Source organism: Euwallacea fornicatus, chromosome 25, assembly GCF_040115645.1.
Source record: "Euwallacea fornicatus isolate EFF26 chromosome 25, ASM4011564v1, whole genome shotgun sequence".
Lineage (NCBI taxonomy): Eukaryota > Metazoa > Arthropoda > Insecta > Coleoptera > Curculionidae > Euwallacea > Euwallacea fornicatus.
The window spans coordinates 2,883,548-2,899,079 of NC_089565.1; the positions used below are offsets into that span (position 1 = coordinate 2,883,548).

Below are 15,532 nucleotides of genomic sequence, written 5' to 3' on the forward strand. Positions count from 1 at the left end.
AAAACCTTCTGTTGATGTCGTGTATTTGATCCAATCTTCATGGGTACTTCCGCGAAAGCCAGCAAAACCACTTCTGGGTTTACAATTTAAGGTATAAATCGAGAGGGTGATGTACAGGTAATGAGACGTAATAACTACAATCATGGTTTTGAGAATACTTATCATTGATTCTCAAGATCTGTGAATGTAAACCGGTGGCTGTTTGCCATATTATATAATCAAAGTCACTCATTACATAAGAAAATTCATAATTTTAAATCTAAAAAAGGAGAACCTACCCATACTATACCTTCAGGTCAGTTACCCATAAATCCTATCGTCGTCTCTCTTATTTACAATAAAATCTATAGAATGATATTTGTTGTGTCCACGATGACTTTTGTACATTTGCACCAATCTCGGTTTGACCTTGTTGCTGGGTCAGTAATGTGCGCTGGACGGCTCCCCCAGCCAGGAGTCGGGACTGGGAGGAAAATCGGGGTATCCCCTTGGACTGCTGTCATTGCTAATGTCGGAATCAGGGCCTCCTGAAGGTATCCCGTGCATCATGCCTGGAGCAGGACCTTGAAGACTGGAGTAAACAGCCATTTGGTCCGGATATCCCATGTGGTCGTGCCCATGAGGGGGAGTGTGACCAGGTAGGTACGAGGGAGAAGTAGCTCCATGTAGAAACATAGGCCGGCCTATTCCGCTGTGGGGCGAGGAGCCGTCTTGGTCCATGGACATGTTAACTACTGTGCCGTAACTATCATCACTCAGATCTGAAAAGTTTCTGAATAAAAACTTTTTCTTTCGTCGAGAGAATTTGCGATCTGACCGTGATGGCTAAAACTATCCAGGTCAACTTTCATGTCGTCTTTGTCCAATAGCTTGTCGTGTCGAGGAGAGGATCCTCCTTTCATCGATCTAAAGTATTGACTCCATCTGGTTCTACCAGCGTCTTTTTTAAGTCTTTTTTCTTTTGCTCTCCTGTAAATAAAGCGAAAATTTAGATCAGACAAAAGCAAATGTTACAGTGACTTCGACAACTCACCTATTTTGAAACCAAACTTGAACTACCCTCATATCCAACCCCGTGTCTTGGCTAAGTTGTTCTCGGACATGTCTTGCGGGTTTAGGGCTATTATTGTAGGCAGTTTTCAGAGTTTCCAGTTGTTTTGCTGTTATCGTCGTTCTAGGCCTTTTGTTGGGCTGGTCTCCATCCAGACATTCCGCAGCTGAAAATTGGAAATGGCACACTGCCTATATGATCGTGTCACAGCTTGAAAAATATTTCTTGTACTAAGAAAGACATGTTATGCCATTGCGATTGTGACTGGAGCTGCCTATAGTACTGTTTTTTTGCTTTAGTGACTTGATTTTACAAGTAGAGGGGAAGGACTGGAGAGGTTCTGATAGCTGACGAGAAAGACAAGCAACCTGAGGAAAATTTCAAGGGGAAAATTACGCATTTCGCCAAAATATCTTCGCCAAAATTTGTGAAGAAAAAATGATGATAAAATAGAGGCGTTTCAACAAAAAAATATGTTTTCAAAAATGTCTAATTGAAAAAACTTTATTCTGCGTTATGATGCCCTTTACCCACAAATGCAGCATGTCAAGGGCCAAGAAAAGAGCAAGGGAGTTTTATTGATCGACGATCAAGCTTATAGGCTAAATATAGCTGACCCTTAATTCATTTGACATCAGTAAATTTTTTTTTATCCAGATAAATTTTTACCCACGATTTGACCGAACCACTGGAATTTCTCTTATGGCTGCGTAAAGTTTAATATTTTCGCGGTTAACTTGAAATTTCGCTTACCGTTCTAAAGTCGTAAGTATAGTTAGGAATGGCAGCACTGAGGTCGTGAGGCATGAAAGGAGTTGCAGATTGGAGAAAACGGAAAACTCACTAGTGGCGGAGCATATGCTATCGGTGGGGCATGGGGGCATTTTCAACTAGGTGAACATCTTACCCAACCTCACCGGTACTCTCTAGGCAAACTAGAGAGGCCATCGAGATCGGACACGTACCACGACAACTTCTAAACAAAACCACTTCGATATAATGGAAGGAGTTACGGCCCCCCAACCTTCAACAACCTCCCCCCCGCCTCCGAAGCGTCGAGCTACGGTGCATATCGTGCAGCGTGGCTCTACTTGAAAACCCGGAAAACAATTTAGAAAATAATTTATTCGGCAGCGGAAGCCTTCACACACCAACTTATAGGAAATTTGTATTGTGATCTTTTGAGGGGAAATGGCACCGAACCCCCTTTCCTGCGCTTCGCAACCGGAATCCGTGCGGGAAAGTGTGCTTTTCCGCACGCGAACAGAAAACAGTTATCGTTCGAACAAATATGAAAATTGGTAAACACGCTCGTACACAAAGACAAATTTGAGCAAGCGATCGAATGAGGGAAAAACACTTTCCGCACGAGTTAGAAATAATATTTTTTTCTACTGCTGCGTAAAAATGAGCCCACTTTTATTTAAGAATTATAATCTGGATAAAAAAACTGGGTTTACTTTCATGTTATTTTTAATTTAAAATTAAAGTCACGACGTGTCTTAATTAATTTACATAATTATGCTTGTGTCATGAAGATAAGAGATGCTGATAAATATAAGAAATAAGAAGAAAATATAGAATTTATACCTTATTTTACAGGGTATCCGGGTTTTTTGTGGCTGGATTTTAATCACGTGTCCTACGCATAAAAATAATATTAGTTCGTTATATAAGCCATATTCGACAGATGCTTCCTTCAGGAAATACAGGACGTCGAAGTTTTATATTTTTTTCAATTCATCTCTTATCGCTCCCAAAGTTCTTGAGATATTTAGTTCGTATTTTGAGCATAAGTTGGTAGCACAGCCAAAGGTGTGTCATCCACATTAATCTTTGGTGGCAAGGAACCGACTAAACACAAGCTATCTACAGAGACGGGTAGGTCGTGGAGGACCAACTGCTTGGACTCATCGATCGCCCGATCTAAAACCTCTAGAATTTTATGTATGGGGGTTTATCACGAAAAATGTGCACTCTACCCCTGTAAACTCTCAAGGAGAACTTATAAGGCGAAGAAGAAATTCTGCTCTTACAATAACTGCTCAGAATTTAATGGAGGTTTGGAGGTCTCTGTGGCGTCTATTCTAATTTATACGTTGAACAAAATGGCGATCATTGCAAACAATTTCTGCAATAACAATTATTCGATATTAATTTAAGTTATTTCGTCATCGTATAAATGATTGCTGTTCAATTTGGTCTGATTTTGAAGTTGCCGTTGTCCTCTTGCCTCCCATCATTTTTATTTCTGTTCTGTTAAAAATCCGCTCTACTCTCAGATCGTTAACGAATAAATCCTTACTCCGGTTTGCACCGTAACAGCGTGTCAGAAAATGTAATGTCAGTTTTTACTGACATTTTTTGTCACCCATGTTAGAAACCAATTAGACATACTCGATGAAAAAATAGCACGCATTACTTCACCGTTTTGCGATTGATTGAAGAACGGCGACCGATACGAAAGTAGTCGAAAAACATGAAAGTTTCTAAATTAAGCAAACAATTTGAATTTTTTAAATTGAGGACTATGCGGTGCGTCGCAAAAAAATTTTGGGCGATAAATTCCATCGCAACGCCAAAAAGTATCATCCTGTGGATTTTCACAACCATCTAGCACTGTGCACCGCATGTATTAGGCAGTAAGAGGTAAGTTGTGCTCGAAATTTGAGCTAAATATTTTAATAATTTTGGAAGCTGTAAAAAACAAATTCGAAAAAATATGAAACTGCAACACCCTGTATTCCCTCAACAAAGCACTTCTGGAATATAGTTTATATAACAAACTAATATTCTTTTATGCGTAGAATGCGTGGTTAAAATCTGCTACAAAAACTCGGACTGTAATCGCTGTAGTCCGTGCGCGCGTGCGCGTTGTGTAGCGTCAACCAAGTGCGGCAGCAGAAGGAAAGTATTTTGCGCCCTTCAGTCTCCACCGAAAATTAGGGATTTTGTTTCGTTGTGAGGGTAAAAATGCTCATCTCGATTCGTCACAACAGGGACGCACGTGACGCAGCGAAGAAGGGCCAGATTTTGAGGAATCTCTTCGGGTTTAAATCGAAGAACGAAGCTCTCCAATTACGGAATCGACCAATTTGGCATTACACAGGGGCGCACCGTCCGGCAAGTGTAAAAGTCGGAAAAATAACGTAAACGTTCAGACCTGCACATGCCCACCTACCCATGAAACTACAAAATAAAAAATTCGTGATATAATAACTGCCTTAATTGTCGCTATTCCGGTTTAATCAACATTAAGAATGCAGCCGAATAAAAAAAATGATAATGCATAAATGAATATATTTAATTACCACTAATTACGCAAAAAAACATACCCAGATTGCTGCGAAAGACGTCAAAGATACGTTTCATTTGTTATTGTCATTAGTTTTTTGCTATAACTCATAACGTGAGTAATGAAACAATTAGCATTAGACAAAAATTGCCGCGCTCATAAAAACTGCGCACATGAGCAGAGGTTACTCATTTTACATAATTAAAATCTTATGTTAACTATCATTAGGTGTGCCTTTCACTTTTTTTTTTTTTTTTTTTTTTTTTTTTTAATGATGTTTCGAATGTACCGCAGTATCGGGATTTCAATTTACAAAGAGGATGTGAACTTGTGATTCAGCGAAATATACAATACAGAGCTGTCCACCGGCACTGCTCGCTTACGATATTGTATTTATCGATTTCTTGTGCAGATTTATAGGAGAATGGCCGACATTTATGTATAAGCTAATTAGCACTTTTGCATGTATACGCATGATAATCGATTTTTTATCGGTGCTTAGAGCGGAATATACATGGGCATACGTGTACATATGCATACGTCTTCGACCAGAGCTACTTACTTCAATGAAAAAACGTTTTCACATTCGTTTTAGTTTGGTCAAATTGCGCGTGAAATCGTACAAATACACTTTTTTAACGACCTTTTTATTTACTTTTAAAAGCCAGAATGATTGGCGACCGGCTATGCTAATGAGCCGGCATGAAACGTATCGATAACCGGCTGAAATTAAATCAATTACATTCAAGACTGCAAGAATTTACACACATTTACATCAAATTTATTGTTCATTCGGTCAAGGCAACGAGATTCATGTAATTAAATCCCATTTTTTCTAGATTTGAGTGTGATTTTCATTGCATGCAGCTCGTGTGTGCGTTTATAATCCATATCGAATGCATGTATCTGCTCCTTGTGTGCGGGTTTACACAATAATACGCCGGGGAGTGATCTTAAATGAGTGATGAGGACACTTCAAAGTTTTACCTTTGGATTTGGCAGTCTCGTAGTCAGGCTTGCACACCAGTTTCCGGTCCTCCATGAGATAAAATTCGTCTCCAGTGTTGAGTTGTCGTGCACACATTACACAAGCAAAACACTGCAGATGGTAGACGTTGTCCTGGGCTCTGCGCACCACTTGAGTTGGGGGAATGCCCAGCTCGCAACCTGCGCACTTGGTGCCGAAGCGCCTGCACCCACAGCATAAAGGCATAAACAATATACATATTGTCGGGAAATTCATGTTTTAAGTCAATTAGAACAGAAATATGTTTCTCGTAAAATGGCCGAATTGAATAAAAATTTAAGCATTTGATTTTACACAATTACATAAGATCTGATACTTACTTAAAAAAGTCCTCCTTACAGAAAAGTTGTCCGTTTCGAGCGAAACATTTGTCTGTTAGTTGGATTCTGCAATCGCTGCACTGAAGACATTTGCCATGCCACGTCCTATCTGCTACTTTAAGAATAAATCTATCTAAGATCAGTTCATGGCAGCCGCCACATTTGGGGATGGTAGCTGAAAAAAAATCAAAATTTCAATAATACGGAAATTATTTATTCCTCTATATCCTTCCGTTGGCGTCACTCAGTAGCTTGAGTTTTGACACCGTTAGCGGTTGTCAGAACGACCGCACGTATACGTGGAAACACAACCGGTCTTTATTATCCCGATCATAAAGCGAACAGGAAATTCAATACTGAAGAACATTTCCATTAGGGATTGACGACTAGGAACTGACCAACGCACAAGATAATTAATTATCAAAGAGAAAGTCTATGGAGGTGAATGAAGATTGTAAGGATCGGTGAATCATACCGGAGTGCGCTAATGTATTGAAGATTTTTCGTTTTATTTCTTGCTTCAGTCATAACATAATTTATTTATTTATTATTTCTACAGCGTTTCCGACGTTTATAATTCCTTGATAAAATATGGCGACAATAACTTAATAAGTATTACCCTTAATCCATTAATATCATTTAAAATCCCCTTAAAGACATTAACTTTTCAGGATATTATTGTGTTTCTCCAATCTCACTTGAGCTTGTTTTTTTCAAACTTACTAAACAGGCAAATGCACGTTTTACGATAGACCAGTTGATGTTCAAATTTAAGTTGCACTAGTTCTAGAGAGTGTAAGAACTACGAGGTACTTCTATAGACCAAAAATGTGGTTGGATTAAACCTGTAATTAGCTCAGAGGTCCTCATAAGCACCCTTTTGTTAAGGAAAAAATTGCGTCATTTCCTCGCTAATTACTAAGAAAATTAAGGTCGGTATCCATGCTCAGAATAATGAAAAATGATTGTTCTCTTTCCCGAAAACATTTTATGCCAAAAATACTGTAATTTCTGATAAACTACACGGTACTGGTTACGTAACTCTTCATGTATGGAAGTCAAATAAAAATTTAATTAATTCCTGGACCTTTCGGATGAAATCGTGCGAGTAACAGAGATTTTAATAATTCTCTGGAAGATTTGCACCATGAATCATGTGAGAAAGGGAGTGCGATATTGAAACCTGAAAATAATTTATTGAAAAATCCGTACGTAGAAGCCATCGTGAAGAAACATCACACTGTTAGCCTGGAATTTGTGGGTGCATGCATGGAGCCAACTGAATGAATAATTTGACTGAATAACGATTTTGGGAAAATTGCGAAAAATACAGCTTGGTCCCAGTGAGTGACGTAGATATTGTAAAAACCATGAAACTCGGCAAAAATGAAAAATTTAGAAGTATTTATTTTTTTCTCCCCAACGTAGAAAATAACTGTTGAGCTATGGGTACGCAGTCGTTGGGTAATTCTTGCCATTAACTCGTGAGTTACACAAATTTTTCTCTTTCCATTCATGCGTCACAAGAGTAAAAATCGCTTTCCCAAAAACTCCCTCTTTCACGCCGAATTTTGAATTTTTTGGGAAAACTAAAGTCAAAAAGTTGACAGTTCACGTCAAAAATCCACTCACGCCAGAAATTAGCGGTAGGGGGGAAATACGCCAGGTAACACCCTTACTTGAAAGTCGACAAACTGTTCCTGTGAATTCACGAAAACTAACACAGCTAAAAACGGATCACTTCTGCTATCAGTTTACCAAACACGTTCCTGCACAGTGTAAAAAAATCAAATTTCCAATGATCTTTTCTTAGCTTACTTAAAATTTATTAAAAAAAAAGACATTTAAGTTCCTTTTCCTAAATTACTAACATCTTTAAGATACGTTTGAACTTACTCAACAATATTTCTGGAATATCATCCAAGCAAATCGGCGGCACTCTGTACATGTCAATATCCCTAGACTCCCTATCCTTGCTGATCATGCTGATTCTTACTAGCCACGAACTTTTCTCTAAAACTTACTAGACACTTTTCTCCGTGTACCAAGTGTTCGTCAGTATATTCCAAACTGACGTCGCATCACGCTCTGGCCAGTCCCGAAGCTATCAGACTACTGAGCGCTGTGGCCCTTAGGGCGCAAGGTCCCTGTTATCGACCCTTACTCCCACTAACCTCGCCCATCGAACAGTGTTGACAGAGAAAAGTGAATTTTATTAAGGACGAGCCCTTATTTTTCAGTGCACGACACTGATTGGTCCGCTTGTATGGGAGGGACGACCCTTGTTCCTTTGTTGTCTTTGTTGTCTTGTAGGGAACAGGGAACCGTTCGCCCATTTGACTTAAACAGTTTTGTATCTGGCCTATGATCTTTTAACGTGTAAGACTTTCTGTTTCCGGAGATGCGTATTCGAGTTTCGGTTGGATAACTACATGTAACCATTTATGCCATCCATGTCTGAAATATTCATCTTAACTCTCAATTAGAGACTTAATCGAGAATCGACATCCGATTTTTAAAGAAGTATTAAAGTTCCAAACGAATTTAGAGAAACATTTCATCCAGAAAACAAACAAAAGTTTTCCCCCATGGCTCGTATATTTCCTTCGGCAAATCTTTCTTCCGAGCATCGTCCAAAACTGAAATTTATTTTTCAGGACCAAAGACGGGAAAATCTTTCCAACTTTCCTGCATTATTAATGTCAACTCGGCTAATCTAAGTCGAAGTTTCTGCATTTTAAAAGAGGAATAATACGGTTAGTAGCTCTCTAAAGACGAAAAGTTCTCTTTTGCGTTTGTTTCCGTTCCTTTTGTAGTTCGTACAGGAGGTGATTAACTTCGTCACTGTGATTCTCTCCGAGTTTATGAAGACTTGAGAAGAGCTTTGGCACGATGACTGACAACAGTGCTAGGACGAGTTCTTTAAACGCCGCAGATTGAATTCATTAAAATGAATGGGAAAAGGAGTGTGCCCTTCTTTTCAAATCAGGAAACCGCGGTAATTCGAAATAACAACACACGTATGTACATCCGTATTGTTGGCATTACCACAATAGATCGTAAATTACATGCAATTATTAACCACTTTGTAACGCGTTACGTAATCTCCCTGCCATTCCTAGAATTCAGCACAATTTCGTTCGGTATTCTAATTGGAGTCTTAGAACTGCACAGGGTGGAAGCGGCATTTATTACTCCACATTTCGAGTATCCACCAATAGATCTTGGGTTTTCTCCCTTGCTGCTCATTTAAGTCTTTCAAAGTCTGGTGACTTGAAATGCAATCAAAGGGCATTCGTCAAAAGTTTGTTAAGAAAATAATAATTGCAGCGTAAAGGCAGATAAAAAGAATTAAATTTATAATGTTTTACTATTCCAATTCAATGACGAAATGAATTATTTTAAAGTGCAAACTATCTTGATTGTCAGGCCTTTCAAGTGTTCGAGGTTCCATCCGATATGGGGAGATAAGTCAAAAATTAACTCTTTAAGTTACTTCTGATAAGTAAAATATCTTGACAACCTGACTATTTTACTTAAATTGCAAGCAAAATTTAATTGCACACTTTTCAGTACCTAATACGGACGGTGAGGATTTGATTCATCTGTCGTCTTTCCTGCCTCAATCATGCAATACTGGTATCTTATTGTCGCATTGCACGAATCATTGACGAAATATACCGATAATTTGCACTGGTGCAATTTTCGAGATAATTTGCACTGGTGCAATTTCGAGACATTTTGCACTGGTGCAATTATCGCGATAATTTCAACAATTCGTGCAGTCGAAGTTAATGTACAATTTTTGAGAACTTTGCAATCGTCAACTGAAACAAAAAAAAAGCACTATTGGGCGCTTATTATGTTACTCCTTAAAATTCTAATGATTCCCTTCATGTTACGCTAGAAGCAGTTACAATCACACGGCAACATGAATCAAATTACATTATCTATCTAAAATTTAAACCAGATTTTGGAAAAATACCAACGAATTGCGCTCAAAATCTAGAAGTTCACAAAATTCCCTTCAAAGGTTTGCTTAGATTAATTATAGTATCATGTTGGACCGAACATAAACGTATCTCATGGCATGCACGCAACAGTGATTTATGTAACCAATTAGGAAATGCATAGTTTTATGTAACGACTCGCAAAATGACAAGAGTGATACAAGATGGTATTTCCTAACGAGTTTCATGCATGATTATCATTTTGATGTGGCGTGAAAAATTCATAGGAAAATTGCGTACATTTTAACATACTGAAGCTGCGTCCTATAGAATTATAACAAACATTGATGTTGCTGGTCCCGTTTGTTTACCGAGTTACAAAATGAAGATATCCAGATTCATTTCACGGCTAGTTGCGGGGTGAAGCTTTATCGATCATCAGTTTCAATTAATCAAACTTGATTCGTCAAAATTGGAAAACATGAGTTATTTGTGTCCCCGATAGGATTTTCGTTGGTTTCTGTTACGAGTAGCACTCAGCCTGGCGAGCGAAAGAAAGCTCGCGGATGTGGCCCTAGTTTCACAAAATCTCATTTCCTAATTAGTTTGACGCATGATTACCGCTAATTTTACTGCGTGATGAAAAATCACAAGCAAACGGCACAATTCTGAATTTAGTCAAGCCGCGCTTAGGTCTGCAGAACCAGAACTTGTAGTGTTATTGATATAATTTTTTAACTAATGAAAGAAATTTACCACCTGCTTCCATTATGATCTAATACATGCCAGATTATACCGATAAGATATAGGAGATTACCCCGTTCAATAATCGATTACAAAATAAAAATTTTGTATAATATGTGGGCGGCATTCATCCACCCATTATTCACATGTCAATTAAAGTGCAGCATTTCCAGCCAAGTGCAAGCTCCAACAATTAACTAATGCCTGGCGTGGGTATTCACTTGACAATTTTATCAGTTATGAATTTATAACAGGCCGAGGAACATGTAATGAGCCTTGGTAAGGATAGAGTGAAGGAATGTTGTGCCATATATCAACTATATATCCTATTAAAGCAAGAACAAGATAATTAAATAGGTAAATATCTATTTTAGCAAACGTGGGGAGTTTACATAGGGCAAAAAACGCAATATTTAGAATAAAAACTTGTAATTTTTTAGGTTAAGTCAGAAGCAGAACTAGAAATTACCGGCTAGAAACGTATAACAAGTGATGAAAAAAATCTCTTATCCACGCCTCAGTGACAGGGTACACTGAAACAAACTAATTTTTTTTATGTGCGTGTTAAGTTATTTACTTGTTAAATTAATAATACATATGAAATAGTTATTAGCATAGCTGTCGCCTTTTCAGTTTTTTCTTAAATGGAAACTAAAATCAGGTTCGGACTGTATAAATTATTCTCGATCACTAATCCATCGCGAATCGATCGCTTTTCCTCTCGGTTTTGGGCGTACGTTTTTGAGACCCAGAAGTAAAACTCTTTAATTATTAATATTCAAAAAAATTAAAAAATACTTGTTGGCTGATATGCAAAAGTTATATCCAATCACACGTTACTCCAATATTTTTCATTACTTTAAAAAACGGGATCATCCCCTCCGTGCGGGAAAACTCCCTCAATGAGAGTAGCTACTTAAAGTGCATTCCATATATCATCACCATGACTCCCTACAAAATCCACCACCAAGTGCAACTAATCCCTATCCATTTAGCGAATGTCCCTGTAAGAGGGGTGTTGGAGCAAGTGTGTGTTTCCTTATTCATGAGAGCGATGTCAGGCTGCCTTTGACCCCATTTATCCACCCAAAGGGCTCCGGATCAACTTGACTATAAGGAATAATTGGGGCTATATTAGTACTCTTTATAGCGCCCCTCAAACTTTTTATCACTTTTTAATTGATTCGCCAAAGTTTCCATTCACAGAGAGGTTAATTAGGTTGATGCGGTCGGGATTTTGGGTCTACCAATTTATGAACGTGGGTAGAGCTTAATGAAATGTTTTTTACCACCTAGCCAGCGTTAACTCTGAATTTTGTAATATATGAAGTGAATTTTACTGACAAGTAAAATTCACTAGCCAGTCACATTTCGAACTGGAGAACCTTTCAGATAAATTTACAAATTCGTAGGAAATACTTTCAAATTTTAAACTGCTCACGAGCATAAAGTTAGGGTTGCTTGAGAAATTACTCAAAATTCGTGCAAACAAATTCAGGGGGGTACTTTTTCAGCTGGGGAGGGATTTTCTTCAACTATCTAAAATGCCCTAAAACACTGATCACAAGTTTTGATGGGCGTGCGACAAAAAAGCGACTTCCGATCAAAATTCCTGAAATATCGTCAGCACTTTCTTATTCTGCGTCTTTATCTGTACATTGCAAATTAGATGGCTGATTTCATCATCATTGTCATTTTGTCCTTTCGTTAAAACGTCCATAAATGTTGCCGTTGCGGCATGAACCGTGGCGGATGTAGAAAATGGTAGAGGACAGCGTGACACTACTGGGAACTGTGGAGTAAGTCTACCTAGGGTGCAACATGTGCTTCAGCGGTACGAAAAAACTGAGCAGCTCAGGCGAAGACCCGGATCAGGGCGAGGGAGGACTACGACGGGTAGAGATGACCGCTTTCTCGTTTCGATTGCCTTGGAGAACCGAAAAGCCACAGCAGTCTCCCTTCGAACTTGACTGCAAGAAGTGAGAAATGTAATCGTAAACGAATAAACCGTTAGTTAGCTCTTCATGTAACTAGATTATGCTCTCGAACTAGAGCTACAGGGCCTCAGCTTTGTTACAAACATCGGATTACGAGCTTGAATTTTGCACCAGAGCATTTGGCTCGGACAGTAAAAGATTCAAATCGTATATCAATTCCCTATGAATCTCAGTTTTGTCTTTCAAGTTCCGACACGTGTGTAAAAGCATGGCGACAATGACCGACATCCATTGGATGGAGGCTCAGTTGTGACATGGCTAGGAATTTCAGTCTCTATCCCAAAAGAGACTCAATAGAAATGCATCCAGGTGCCTGACAAAGGTTCTTGAAAGCTATGTTGTTCACTCACGGTCATTCCTGGAGAGCTGATGGATGGATGATGCGTGATGACGCACGGTCTCACCCTGTCCACATGGTTACGGTTTTTCTTAACGACGTTCCTATCACGCGAATCGTCCGGCCTGCTTGAAGACCGTATTTGAACTCGATTGAGCATGTTTGGGACGAGATAAAGCGATGCTCACGGAGACATGTGCCGACTTCTGGAAATCTCAGAGAGCTTCGCGAAATGCTGGAGCAAGAATCTTTCGTAGATCCCAAACTCGGTTCGAAGCGTGACTGCAACGTCTACGAGCGGTTATGGCTGCTGGAGGAGGAAATGTTCGGTGCTGAAGTCGGTAAAAACTTTTTGTTGAGGTTAAACGAATGTTGCAACAATTTTTTTCTCATCGTTCATTCACAACAAAATCGCCGCACCAAGTTAGTAAATTAGGTTAGAGGAGAAAAAAAATTGATTAAACTGTGGGCCATTAAGTTAAATTCGAGTTAGGAGGTGCCCCTAATTTTATGCTCGGGGTGTATACAGGGCGTCCCATTTAAAGCTGCGATGAAGATTATTCAAAAAGATACGTTGTACGGAAAAAAGTTTCAGATAAAAGTCGTCCGGTAAAGAGGGGGACATGTCACGAAGATGGTGGCTTTTAGCCAAAACGCCATTTTAAGGTCATTTCAAAGGATTTTCTTTTCAAATGGCAACCCCGTATTTTTTCACAGATTTTTGCACACCTCCAAAAAATAAATATCTTTTATTTGAACAATTTTTTTCGTTGTTGTTGTCCTTGGTTTTTGTCCAATTTTTGATACAGTCAAGATAATTACATTTTTTTTTGCTTAAAAAAACTTTTGCAATGCATATTCTGTTTAAAACTCACAACAATCCTTCTATCTAAGTAAAAAGTTCCCCCTCTTCACCGGACACCTTATATTTGCAACTTTTTTTCACACAACCCATCGTTTTTGAATGATCTTCAGTCGCGGCTTTCAACGGGACACCCTGTAGGTCTACATGCGAAGATAGAAGACGATGAGGCGGTGTGCTTCTTAAACCACACGTCGAATGCAAAATATGCGCACAATTCCCTTTAACACAAAGGGCTACCTTTAGAAGAGTTCGGACTCAACCCCGTTCCAATTTCTGTAATTTTCCAATAGCATACCCAAAACAGATCAGTTACAGTGATAACCACAAGGCAATAGATCAAAGTTGAGCGATATTTCCAGTCAAATGATTAAATATTAAACATCCATTGACCGTAAGTAGAGGCACTCCAAAGTATGCCATCAGTCATTAGATAGTCCAGCAACGGGGTGTAATATTGCTTTTGTGCGTTTTTATCAATTCGAAACATCTTAATGGACATGAAAAGGCTCGTGGATTAATGGAAGATGACATAAGGTGCCCTTATGTTGAATATTAATCTAGCAAATGTGGCATAATATGACTACTTTAGACTGTAGCAGCTTTCGGTGGAGATCGCGAAAATGAGCGTTGCTTCTCTTTGCCTTCTTCACGCGCGGTCGTAGACGTTAACGTTGTTAATTCCGAAATAGTTAAATGTCGCTTTTTGTCCCCGTGAAACAACCATCAATGGTCGGCATGCCACAAGTGGCGATGTCCAAAAGTTCACGGACTTTCGGATGTGGACATTTCGAAACTACTAAAAAGCACGTGTCAAACAACTTTCGCGAACAATAATTACTGGGCGAGAACAATAAACTTATTAATTGGCAATCACTTTGTATAGTGCAATTGTTTGAGGAAACCTTTGAAAGCGAAATACAGAGGAAACAATAAACTGGATAATTGAAAAAATTTTTTTTTCTGTTGAATGTTTCGTTCCTCCCTCTTTCTCTCCCTGTTTGAAAGGTGGATACGACAATAAAAAAAACTGAAGCCATATTACATTTGGTAACTGCCGGCGACAAATTGAGTTAAGTGTAATATGCAAAAAGTTAGTGAGGTCTTTTAGCCGGCGGATCGTCAACAGATGGTGCGTTTTTCTGTTCCATTTGAGCATTAGCACCCCTAAAAGTCATTCTGCGAGGCATCGTTTATTTCGACTTTGTCACTGATAGGACAGGGGAGTTTTTGCCGCATTAAATTTAACGTGAGGCTCCTTTAACCGTCGAAATTTCATTGGCTCTAAAAATGCAGGATTAAAATTCGAATTTTCCTCTTAACTGAGCCACAATTCGACACTTTAAATTGGTTTCGCGGGCCACGACCAGGCGAGGGCTAAACTCGTCGTGTAAGTTCAAAAACTCCTTTCGGACGCCAGTTGTGCCTCACCATACACATACACTTTTATGGGGGTTGCAGGCTTAATTCACTCTAAGCTTTCTCCTTTTATCGTTCATGATCTGCCGTATTTATATCGTCTCGCTCCATTTAAATATATATCCCTTATTGCCTTGTACTTATCGAATTAAATCACCCCGACACATTTATTTGCATTGATGCCCAGATTTATATGTAGTTTATAGGGTTTAAGTGTGGAAATCGCGGAGTCCCGCAATGGATCGCTTGCAGCCATTATGGATTTACATACAATCGACAAGAGGGTGATTTAGTGGAAGTTTTGTAACTCTTGGGCGTGATTTATATTAAATTTTTATTTATGCCGCCTAATGGAGAATTTCAGCAGCAGACTCCGAACTTGGAAGAAAAATATATCCAGAAAACCGAATCTTTCGGTGCATCCCTGTAAACGCACCCTCTGGTAATCACGGGTGCGGCCTATACAACCGCCGAACGACGCTTCGTCCCTTTCCCCCCTTCAATCGGGGGGAATGTCGACATTGCCGCCG

General features: G+C 39.0%; 1 protein-coding gene across 2 annotated transcripts in view; it reads right to left on the minus strand.

Annotated features, from left to right (window-relative positions):
- Window positions 1–6: 6 nt before the first annotated feature.
- Window positions 7–15,532, minus strand: part of Lim3 (Lim3 homeobox protein) — a 35,273-nt gene continuing 19,747 nt past the window's right edge. Inside the window, exons 1-6 of one of the 2 annotated variants that reach the window (XM_066296372.1) lie at window positions 7,590–7,815; window positions 5,694–5,868; window positions 5,334–5,536; window positions 1,034–1,217; window positions 818–969; window positions 7–761 (exon numbers count right to left, since the gene is read on the minus strand). In XM_066296372.1, the coding sequence (XP_066152469.1) occupies window positions 421–761; window positions 818–969; window positions 1,034–1,217; window positions 5,334–5,536; window positions 5,694–5,868; window positions 7,590–7,677 (1,143 nt within the window). In that variant the 5' untranslated portion in view covers window positions 7,678–7,815 and the 3' untranslated portion in view covers window positions 7–420. Of the gene's footprint in view, window positions 762–817; window positions 970–1,033; window positions 1,218–5,333; window positions 5,537–5,693; window positions 5,869–7,589; window positions 7,816–15,532 lie in introns of those variants that run through there. The other variant, XM_066296371.1, reaches the window with a different exon arrangement.